This window comes from Carassius auratus, chromosome 15, assembly GCF_003368295.1.
Source record: "Carassius auratus strain Wakin chromosome 15, ASM336829v1, whole genome shotgun sequence".
Lineage (NCBI taxonomy): Eukaryota > Metazoa > Chordata > Actinopteri > Cypriniformes > Cyprinidae > Carassius > Carassius auratus.
The window spans coordinates 13114113-13126194 of NC_039257.1; the positions used below are offsets into that span (position 1 = coordinate 13114113).

At 36.4% G+C, this 12082-nt stretch overlaps 1 protein-coding gene across 7 annotated transcripts in view; it reads left to right on the forward strand.

Annotated features, from left to right (window-relative positions):
- Positions 1 to 601: 601 nt before the first annotated feature.
- LOC113115162 (protein turtle homolog B-like) overlaps positions 602 to 12082 on the forward strand; it is an 81014-nt gene continuing 69533 nt past the window's right edge. For all 7 annotated transcript variants that reach the window (XR_003293837.1, XM_026282508.1, XM_026282510.1 and 4 more), the window contains exon 1: positions 602 to 889. Coding sequence is in view for 6 of the 7 variants with exons in the window: in XM_026282508.1 (XP_026138293.1) it covers positions 826 to 889 (64 nt within the window). In the remaining variant the exon portion in view is untranslated. The remainder of the gene's footprint in view (positions 890 to 12082) is intronic.

The window sequence follows — 12082 nt, forward strand, 5'->3', positions numbered from 1 at the left end:
CAACAGCAACAACAACAAATATACAATATAATAAAATAAAATATTGTAAAAATAATGTTAGCTAAATAATGCACACTGTAACACATCTAAAACTCTGGCTAAAATACTGGTTGCCACACCCATTGCTTTAGTGTGCATACGTGGTGTGTGTGTGTGTGTATGTTTATGCACTCTTTCCATCAGAATCCAAATGTCATGTCTGAGAGGAAATGTTCAAAAGTGAAGTTTGCAGCCACATTACAAGCTGAATTTAATAAAACCGCACGGGTCAAAGCTCAATATAATGCACGCGCACTGCAGTTTCGTCTACATCTGCGTAGATCCTGAACAACATATGTGCCATTCAAAAAGAGACACAATAGAGAAGATCCAAAGAGGTGCGGACTTTGGTTTCTGTTAATGCGCATGATACTGCAGCAGTTGTACTACACTAGCACACTCCAACTCACCTTGAATAAGAGCATCTGCCATGCCATTTTACTACCAGGGGGCGGATGATTAACCAATACACGCCCCAAAGCGCCTGGCGCTGGCCAATCAGAGCGCGGCGGGGGCGGACCCAATGGCTACATTCCCACACTTGGTTTCACTTTGCACTTCGGAACATCTCCGTCTTCCATAAAGGCACTGGTGCAGGTGCTCTGTCTCTTCGGGGGAGGATGCCATAGGAAGGACGGGCAGGGGAAAAAAATGAAGGAAAACGCTGAGAGAGGAACGCACAGGATATGATAAGCAGGGTATCAGACTGGAAACGAAGGAAACTGAATATGAAAGATTTATTGAAAGGGGTACTTTGAGCTATTATTCCTGGTTGGCAATAGTACTATGATTTGGTATGTGGCCACTTTGATAGCAAGTGTTTTCAGCACCCGAGGAACGGCAGCTCAAGGTGAGTTGAAGTGCAGTATTTTTATTCTGCATCATTTTGGGAAATACGTTTTAATTGTTTTAAGCCTAGATGCGTTACATGCCACTTTTATTTATGCATTCGACAGCGTTATATCCCAATCTATAAATTGTATTATTATATTATTATAATATGCATTTTTATTTCAAGCGCCATGCTCTACCAGTTGAGCTACATGTACATGACAATCAGCGGATTTCTTTAATATATTTAATGCATTATCAAATGCATATATTCAATTGGGATAGAACCTGCTATTCAACCTTTCTGATAGTATTTGCATCATCTCATATTAGGGCATGAGCTAGACAATTGAAGGCGTGTATTGGTCGATATTACAATCGATTGATGCTCTTTTGATGACAAACGCTTTTTGTCTGCCGTAAAGAACATTTGTGCATGCATGCATTGATCATCCATGATGTATGCGTTAATGCATAATAGCACTGATGAAAGACTGTCCAGAATTGCAGTTAGTGTTGAAAAGGGGCGTGCGGCACTGAATGGAGACATGCTGCGATTGTCTGGGCTACTATAGTCTGCCGTGCCTGTTTACACAGGGATATATTTATGCTCTATTTTGTGTGTTATGATGATAAAAGCTCAAATGCATATCCTCGAAACACATATACGTGTATATTTCGGAAGAAACGATGTGCATTGTCTTTTCATTAGCTTGGTTTGTCCTTTTTATTGATATTATATCCTTTCTCGGATATATTTATTATATTTGCAGAGCCCATATTTGTTGTCGAATGGACTGACTTAACCTTGCTTTTTCATCTTTGGCCAGTAGGGGGAGCTATTTCCTCCTTTTACTACAGCGGTCGTCTAATTAAACAAACAGTAATTTAAATGATGCAGTTAACCTTGTAATTGACATCTGCAAAAACAAAATTAAAAAATATAGGCATATATTTCTTTAGTCTATAACAGAACAGCATTTATTCTAATTATTTAACTTTGTCTTACCGTCAAATGTATAATGTATAGTCTATACTTTACTGTAAAACATTAAAATAAAGTTATAAAAGCCCTTTGGGTAAATATTTATACAGTCCAATGTCACCACTTTGAATGTACGTTGAATAAAATCAGTTATCTGTTGTTGTGGGTTGCATATAACAGGGAACCCCAGGCCTAGATGCTTGTTTGAGAGCTTTCTGCCTGTAATTGTATGCACTCTATGAAATAATAGCCGCAGTCCGTTTCCTGTCTCCCAAATCCACCATCAGCCATTTTGAAACTGTTGTTTAGGGACCGTCAAGCACACTGTAATGAGACAGTGTTAGTGCACAAGTGTTATAAACTAGGCCTTGATAAGAGCACCACTCATTGCATTGAGTTTCTCTGATTGACAAAATTATACCACTGTCCAAAATATGTTCGAGCCACAGAGTTTCTTGTGTCTGTTGAATGGTTTGTTAGCTTCAAGACATAAAGTCAGTTTCTTATTTGAGAGTGAATCACAAAACTTCAAAGACAATGATGTATTTGAAAGCAGGCACGTGCACAGGTAGGGCTCAACCTGTGCAGAGCACATGCCCTTTTTGCCCTTACACTCCGAAGTGCCCTTTTTTTGGTGGTGTTTTTTTTTTAATTTTTTATCAATGCTATTGGTCACCCTTTACGTCTGTCTGTCCTTTTTACAAATATTTAGCAAATGAAAGTTCTTAAAACGAGCTTGTGTAAATCTTATTGGATCCTCAAGCTGTCAGTAAGCTGATAACTCCGCCCCCTCTATATTCATTGAATCAACTGAAGTTCCACAGCAGCCGCACAGTAGACAACAGCTGAGCTGAACAAAGTTTTGCGAAGGGTAAATAAATATCTTGTTGTTTGCGTAAGTACTACTAAACACTAGGTCTATAAAGGCTCATATTTTATTTATTTGATGTCTGACTGACTGACTGACTGAGACATGTGGGACGTCGCCTGAGGGAGAGAGGGCTAGCATTTGCCATCTAGTCATAGCCGATACATACCAACACTTAAATAGCCTGTGCATACAGTAGCATTTCATCTTTTATAAAATGCGATTTTTCCCAAATGCATTTTACCACAGGAAAAACTGAGCGCTCCGTCTATATAGCTACAAATCTAGTTTGTAACCTGTAACGTTAGATGAAAATGTAATGTGATGCCGGCAGTGGCAGGCGCCGTCGCCGTTTTAATGACGGCCAAAAAAGAAAATCACATTTCCACACATTCGCTGGTCAAAAACGATATATTGATAAGTAATACAACAACATATAATGTTTTTACCATCGGGAAATCATAACAGGTGCGCCCCCCGGTGTTTCGTACTGGAACTTACACAAAGCGACGAGTGATCCTCGTCATCTACATAACATATTTTTCTAAGAAATTTCTGTTTTGATTTATGATTGCTGATACACTTAATTAATTAACATTAAGGCTAATCATGTTATGGTATACTCTCTGTATAAAATGTAGTAAAACATGGTTTTACTACAGTAATGTAGTAGTAACTAAATTTTTTTTTTTACAGAAGATCACTGTGAAATCTTTATATTTTATCACGCAGAATGTAATTCATGATTCATTCCAAGGCTTCATTTATTTGATCCAAAATACAGCAAAAACAGTAATATTGTGTAATATTTTTACAATTTTAAATCACTGTTTTCTATTTGAATATATTTTAAAATGTAATTTATTTTTATGATCAAAGCTGAATTTTCAGCATCATTACTCCAGTTCAGATCTCTTCAGTGTCACGTGATCCTTCAGAAATGCTTTTCACTGCAACTGTACTTTTCACACTATTTATTTTTTTTTTTTTTCATTGCTGGCTTATTTTAGGGAAAGTGTAGTGAATAAGAGACCTTCAAGAGACCAACATCCCTGGTCCACCACAGTATCAAATTTTTGCCAGGTAGGCGGATACATGTTGGATATGTTATAGTAACAGTATGGCTATAGTTTCTTATAATCTGGAATTGAGTTGGACATAATTACTTAAATTATATTTCAAAAAAGTTTGTCAAAAATACTTGACTCATGGACTCACCTTCCCCTCTTCTCAATGTCATAATCATGTTAACCAAATAATACAAATTAGCTTATAAAACCAAACAGAATAGCTAAAAATGAGAATATATATAATTTTTTTTCTTTGCAAAGTTCATAAAAAAGTGCATAAAGTTCAATAAAAAAAGATTTTGGTTTCTGTTTGGTTTTATAAGCTAATTATTTGGTTAACATGTTTATGTATGATTCAAGTATTTTTTTTCTCTATAAATGCAATTTAAAAAAAGAGGGAGTACACAAGAGCTGTTGTAATTAGGTTTAAAGAAGCCCTTAAAACCCTGTTTATTTATATTATCTAATATTATTATTATGGTTATTAATCATGAATAAATCTAAAGCTTTTGAGACTATTATTTTGTGTTAATTGAATTTGTCATGAAGATGTGACCATGTCTTCCTTTTATGCAGGGTTACTAAATAATCTTGATATAAAAAAGGGAGGGGGGTGCCCTTTTTCAGTTTCAGCACATGCCCCTCAAAAGGTCTGTGCACGGCCCTGTTTGAAAGAACGCGATGCATGTTTGACAGAGAGATTATGTGTTGCAACAAAAGCTGAGGCAGTCAATAAAAAAATGATCTAATCAGAAGTTCCATTAAGGAAATATAATGGCAAGAGTTATTTAAGTGCCATCAATTTTGGTCATATGAACAATAAAATAATGTACACACTAGAGTAGCTTAAAAAATGATCTGAATTTTCCATCTAGGTGTTAAATTGCCCAAGTGATCCTAAAAGACTCCTGTGAGTAGATTTGAAAATCCTTGAAACCTTAGAAGAGCACTGAACCTAAAAAAATCATGTATTTCAATGAGAAAATATCAGCTATGAGTCAATTTTTGGACATAGAAGGGTAAAATACTCATACAGAGTATTTTTTACATGACAGTACTTCTACTGATCTGCTGGATTGTCATCTCAGAAAAGCAAAGTAATGGTGGTGACCAAAGTTTCCCACAGCCTGACACCAAGCATCATCCTCTGCATTGAAAGCCACACACAGAGTGTTACAATAAGCATGGCCAGGGATAGTCTCAGTCTTAATAAAGCTGTGAAGAGCAGCTCTTGGCACAGTTTGCAGATTGTCGGTAATGGACACCTCTGGCAAAGTTCCCTTCCCCCTTACCTTGCCAAGCAGTATTTGTCTGACCTGCAACCTTCTGACCGTTGGGTGCAACCACTGGTCCTGGTTCAGGTAGAGTGAAAACTGACAACTTTCTGAGATCTTGGGTTACGGCTTCACACGTCTAATACTATGTATCTATGATCCTAAAGAGGATAACATGGTCAGGCTTTAAAAAGAGCTATATACATACAGTATTGTTCAAAATAATAGCAGTACAATGTGACTAACCAGAATAATCAAGGTTTTTCGTATATTTTTTTATTGCTACGTGGCAAACAAGTTACCAGTAGGTTCAGTAGATTCTCAGAAAACAAATGAGACCCAGCATTCATGATATGCACGCTCTTAAGGCTGTGCAATTGGGCAATTAGTTGAATTAGTTGAAAGGGGTGTGTTCAAAAAAATAGCAGTGTGGCATTCAATCACTGAGGTCATCAATTTTGTGAAGAAACAGGTGTGAATCAGGTGGCCCCTATTTAAGGATGAAGCCAACACTTGTTGAACATGCATTTGAAAGCTGAGGAAAATGGGTCATTCAAGACATTGTTCAGAAGAACAGCGTACTTTGATTAAAAAGTTGATTAGAGAGGGGAAAACCTATAAAGAGGTGCAAAAAATGATAGGCTGTTCAGCTAAAATGATCTCCAATGCCTTAAAATGGAGAGCAAAACCAGAGAGACGTGGAAGAAAACGGAAGACAACCATCAAAATGGATCGAAGAATAACCAGAATGGCAAAGGCTCAGCCAATGATCACCTCCAGGATGATCAAAGACAGTCTGGAGTTACCTGTAAGTACTGTGACAGTTAGAAGACGTCTGTGTGAAGCTAATCTATTTTCAAGAATCCCCCGCAAAGTCCCTCTGTTAAAAAAAAGGCATGTGCAGAAGAGGTTACAATTTGCCAAAGAACACATCAACTGGCCTAAAGAGAAATGGAGGAACATTTTGTGGACTGATGAGAGTAAAATTGTTCTTTTTGGGTCCAAGGGCCACAGGCAGTTTGTGAGACGACCCCCAAACTCTGAATTCAAGCCACAGTACACAGTGAAGACAGTGAAGCATGGAGGTGCAAGCATCATGATATGGGCATGTTTCTCCTACTATGGTGTTGGGCCTATTTATCGCATACCAGGGATCATGGATCAGTTTGCATATGTTAAAATACTTGAAGAGGTCATGTTGCCCTATGCTGAAGAGGACATGCCCTTGAAATGGTTGTTTCAACAAGACAATGACCCAAAACACACTAGTAAACGGGCAAAGTCTTGGTTCCAAACCAACAAAATTAATGTTATGGAGTGGCCAGCCCAATCTCCAGACCTTAATCCAATTGAGAACTTGTGGGGTGATATCAAAAATGCTGTTTCTGAAGCAAAACCAAGAAATGTGAATGAATTGTGGAATGTTGTTAAAGAATCATGGAGTGGAATAACCGCTGAGAGGTGCCACAAGTTGGTTGACTCCATGCCACACAGATGTCAAGCAGTTTTAAAAAACTGTGGTCATACAACTAAATATTAGTTTAGTGATTCACAGGATTGCTAAATCCCAGAAAAAAAAAATGTTTGTACAAAATAGTTTTGAGTTTGTACAGTCAAAGGTAGACACTGCTATTTTTTTGAACACACCCCTTTCAACTAATTGCCCAATTGCACAGCCTTAAGAGCGTGCATATCATGAATGCTGGGTCTTGTTTGTTTTCTGACAATCTACTGAACCTACTGGTAACTTGTTTGCCACGTAGCAATAAAAAATATACTAAAAACCTTGATTATTCTGGTTAGTCACATTGTACTGCTATTATTTTGAACAATACTGTATATGTTGAAGTGGAGATTTTTAGCTCGGTGCAGAAGAAATGGGCCTTAAAAGACATTAAAAATAGATAAAATAAATAAAGCGCAATAATAGTAATAATAATAATAAAAACTTAAAGGGATAGTAGTGGAAATTCTGTTGTTAATTATTCACCCTCATGTTCTTGCAAACCTGTAAAACCATCTTTAATCTTCAGAACACAAATTAAGATATAGCCTACTTGATGAAATCCGAGAGCTTTCTCGGTTTTAGGTGAAATACTGTATGTCTGTAAAAGTGCATGTTTTCTTTCCACTAGCCTAAAAAAATACTTTATGAAAAACCAAAAAGCTGAAAATCACAGAATTGACAGATGCGTGAAAAAACAATGTTGTCTATCCTTGTCTAATGATTATTAGGTAGAATTATCTATTCAAAGAGTGTTATTAGGTAGAATTATCTATTCATGAGGGTTTGCAGTGGTCGTCTATGACATCATTTCCTCTATTGAGGCCATTCATATCAAAGACCATTACTCAATTATGCAATGTCCGAACGGACACCTGGAAGACCTACTTCCACTTTTCAAAAAATCCTTAACCACCATGTGCACAGACGACAGACCCAACTAATGTTAAGTTATGAAAACATTAGTCCAATTTTTTAAATGTTTTTTATTATGGTAATGCTACTTTTGAATGTTCTCTAATAATAATATATTCCAAACTTATTTAATGCAGAAATGAAAAACATGCTTGATAGGTGTATGCAAGTCATGCATTTTTAAAGATTTGATACAAGATTTGATACAAGCATTGGATATATCTTTTAAACAAATAAATTAGTAAATATGACAACATGAGCATCATGTCCTTTTGCGAATTCTTAAATGTACACAACACAAATGTATGAATTTACAGGACATTTACTATACTAACTAGTAAGGATGTAATATCAAAATCTCACAATACTATAATATCGTGATATTAAAGGGTTAGTTCACCCAGAAATTAAAATTATGTCATTAATGACTCTCCCTCACGTCGTTCCAAACCCGTTAGACCTCCGTTCATCTTCAAAACACAGTTTAAGATATTTTAGGTTTAGTCCGAGAGCTCTCAGTCCCTCCATTGATACTGTGTGTACGGTATACTGTCCATGTCCAGAAAGGTAAGAAAAACATAATTAAAGTAGTCCATGTGACATCAGAGGGTCCGTTAGAATTTGTTGAAGCATCGAAAATACATTTTGGGCTAAAAATTAAAAAACTACGACTTTATTCATTCACTCTTCTCGAGCGCGTTCACAACACTGCAGTGTAGTGATGTCCGGTTCTTCTTGAACCAGTTCACCAAATCGAACTGAATCATTTGAAGCGGTTTGCATCTCCAATAAGTATTAATCCACAAATGACTTAAGCTGTTTACTTATTTAATGTGGCTGACACTCCCTCTGAGTTCAAACAAACCAATATCCCAGAGTAATTCATGCACTCAAACAGTACACTGACTGAACTGAAGATGAACACCGAACCGAGCAAGATAACAAACAAAAGATTGACTCGTTCTTGAGTCAAGAACCGGTTGTATCAGTTTTTCGGATCACCAGTAATGATGGGAAGTTCGGTTCTTTTCCGCGAACCGGTTCTCTCGGACAGTTTGATTCAATAAACCGGATGAAGAAAACGGTTCACCGGTTCTTTGGGCTCGACGTAATGATGTCATTGGCGATGGTTGCCCTTCATTCAAGCCTTCAGTTTACCTGGGCTCATAACACTAGCACAGAATCAGTTCAGAATCAATTACCAAAAGAATCAGTTCGGTTCAGGCGCTCTGTGTATCAGTCTGCTTCACGCTGAATCACACATGCGCAGTATCATCAGCTCCTCGGTTCTTGAATCGGACGCGTCTGACAAAAACAGTTCTCAGTTCAGTGTACTGGTGATCCGAAAACCGATGCAACCAGTTCTTCAATCGAGAACGAGTCAATCTTTCGTTCATTATCTGGCTCGGCTCTTAAATTATTCTGTCTAAAGCAATTTGATGGTCCAAATTTAAGAGCTCCAAACCATATTCTTAACTAAAAAAACTTATGTCAGAAAAAGTGGATTGACTTGAACCTAAACTTTAAAAGGGACTCAACCCTCTTTTTATTTGTAGTATACGGTTTCAGTCTAAATTACATTCACACTAGTGTTTGGAAGCCAAACAAATTAGAATATAATAGTAATAATAATAATAATAATAATGACAGCCATATTCTAAAACAATTGTACTGTAAAAACATAACAATGAATATTTCATAGGTATATTATTTTTGCATTACACTGTAGTAGGAAAATTACAACACTTCTTTCCTAATTTCTACAATTGAAAGATACATTTTGAATTTGGACTGCAGTACGTTACCCATTTAAACTGCTGGCTGTCAGCAATTAATACTGCACTTTTAAGCTTTTATTTTGAAGGAAATGGCAATAGAGGTTTTATTTTAAAGGAATACTCCAGCTTTAGTCAAAACATGCTTACAAAAACGCGTCTCGCTACAAATCTAGTGAAATTCTGTTATAATTTGCCAAAAATATAAAGCCTAACTAAAGGGGGTTACTAAATTCACAGCATGTACAATATACGTATAGTGAAAACATTTAAAACATCTGACTTGATGAAAGGATTTAGCCAAATTGTGCTTTTGGTTTTGCTTAATTTCACAGATACTGTGACAAAGCAAAACTTTAAAGACCTTTTATGTTAGAACAAGGTAAAGAAAAAAAACGACACTTTTTACCTGGAAGACCCATCATTTTATATTTTCATGTGGACACAATAATATCGAGACTGTTTTGAAATCACAATATCACAATATTGATAATATTGTTACATCCCTACACACTAGCAATTTTAAACACAATATTGTTTTACTTGCCGATACCTCTATTTATTTATCATGTCAAAAAAGCCATGAGATATCTAGGCATCCACTGTCAGCCTGTGCGGGTCAGTCAGTAAAAGCTCAGTGCTGCTGTCAGCCCTTGTGAGGCTGGGGTGAGATGTAGTGGTGTTTTAGGCCGAGCTGAGACAGTTGGGCACGCTGCCACAGCGCTGCCTACATCCTCTCCCAGTCTTACCTTACAGTCTGTCTCCTTCCAGTCCTCTTTCAGCTGGGTCTCCGTCGGTGCCATGAAATATTCAACAGTCCACTCAGACATACCGGACTTGACAATGCACTACATTAGAAGAGCCCTTTGCACTCAACTGGCAACTTGCTATGAAGATTCTCCTCATTAAAATGAGCTCTTTTATACTGAAGCATTAGCTAGCTATTTGTTTTTCGGGGGATGTACTATGTAGCGATATGCATTGGGCTTATTTTCTGGCGCATATCTGTTCGCATTGTTCCTGTGAAATATTACGCTGATGGCTTTGTGTTTAGGAGATAGCAAGCAGAAGAATCTCTGTTCCTCCCTGAGGGACGCTTTACTATCTTCGACTCTCCCGTTCCCTCAGCTACTCTGCAGTGGAGGCGGTGTATTGGCCGGCTTCATTATTCATCACATTTTAGATGACACCTTATTAAGAAGATACCTTGCATTGTTCTGTGTGGTGGGTGTGTGTCGTCATGCTTTCTGATCTTATCGTACCTTAGTGTAATGGGGAAAAAGATGCTGATGCTTTTGCTTTTGTTTTCCTCAAGATGGGATTTCCTGCTGAGAATGTGCATTTCTTCCTCTGCTGTCATCAGTTTTAGGTGTAACTGTAATCAAATGCCATTTCAACATTCCAGGCATCTTCACGTCTGGTGCGTGATTGTAAACTTTACAATCTGGGACTCTGTGCACCTGTTTCTGTTGCATTCCTCCTGTATTTGAGCTCTTTATTAGCTACGATTTCCTGAGATTATACCCTGTGCTGTGTAGACTGGTGTTCTGGGGCCAGTGAGGGAATTTAGGATGGAACTGTTACTTGGCCTATTGGGCCATTATTGAGTTACCTTGGCTTGCATGGTTTTTCATCCATTACAAACATAAACTATTAGCTGGCTAATGTACTGTAGTTGGCCACACAAGAAAGAAAGAAAGAACTACATTTCCAAAATATATGATAATAATTGTAATACTTGTAATACTAAACAATATATTAATAAATATATATTATAATAACAATTATACTTTTTAAAATTAAATAGCTGGACAACTTTAAATTCATAAACAAACTTTTGCTGGCATAGAAATATGATGCAGAACAAGATAGAGAACTGAAAATGCTTGCAACCCATTTCAAGATATTCTTCTATTTCAAGATGATCACAACTTCTTGCAGTTCTTTGTGTAATCTATGTTTGCCAGATAAGTTAAATTACAAGCATTATCATTTTTGTTTTGCATCAATTGTTTGCCGGCAAAAGTGTGTTTATGAATTTATAAATATCATGGAATTGTAATATAAGTTGTTTTTGCAGCTTTTTAATATCATTAAATAAAAGTGATATAAAATAATATTAATTAATAATTATGTTAAAATTATAAATTTTAATAGTTTAATATTGATAATCTATTATTATATTATACATAACAATTCCTTGATTCAATTTGAGTACTTGATAAAAAAACAAACAAACATTGATTTGTGTCGAGTGGCAAAATAATGGAAGAGGCACACTCCAGGGGCGAGAATCCATGAAACACATATTTTGATCGTTTTCCAAGACTGCATGATATAACGTTCATCTGGGAATGCCATTTCATCCTTTTTGTAAGGTAAATCATTCTTAAACCTTCACAAACACAGGAGAACACATCAATATATTTCTCAATATGCTAACTGTTCTTCGTGATTTCGAAGTAAAAATTTAAACCCTCGCTCTGAGATTACAGTTTTTGATGTCCACGTATTCAAGAAATTACATTTGCTGTAGAACTTCTATCATAAAGAAATGTTAAATATTAAGTGGACATTTGAATTAAAAGTTGTTTAGTATAACAAACAAGGATTAGGTTATGCAGAAAGTGCAAAAACAATCATCAGGTCGTTAACTGGCTTCCTCTGCATTCATTCGTTATAATGCTTACTCTACATTAGTTTTATTGTTTACGTTATATTATGTATTTTTGTTCAATAAAACCACGATAACTTGCTTTTTATACTTAAATGGAACTAATTATTATTACCTCATTGCTATTTATGTATTTTATGTCATTTT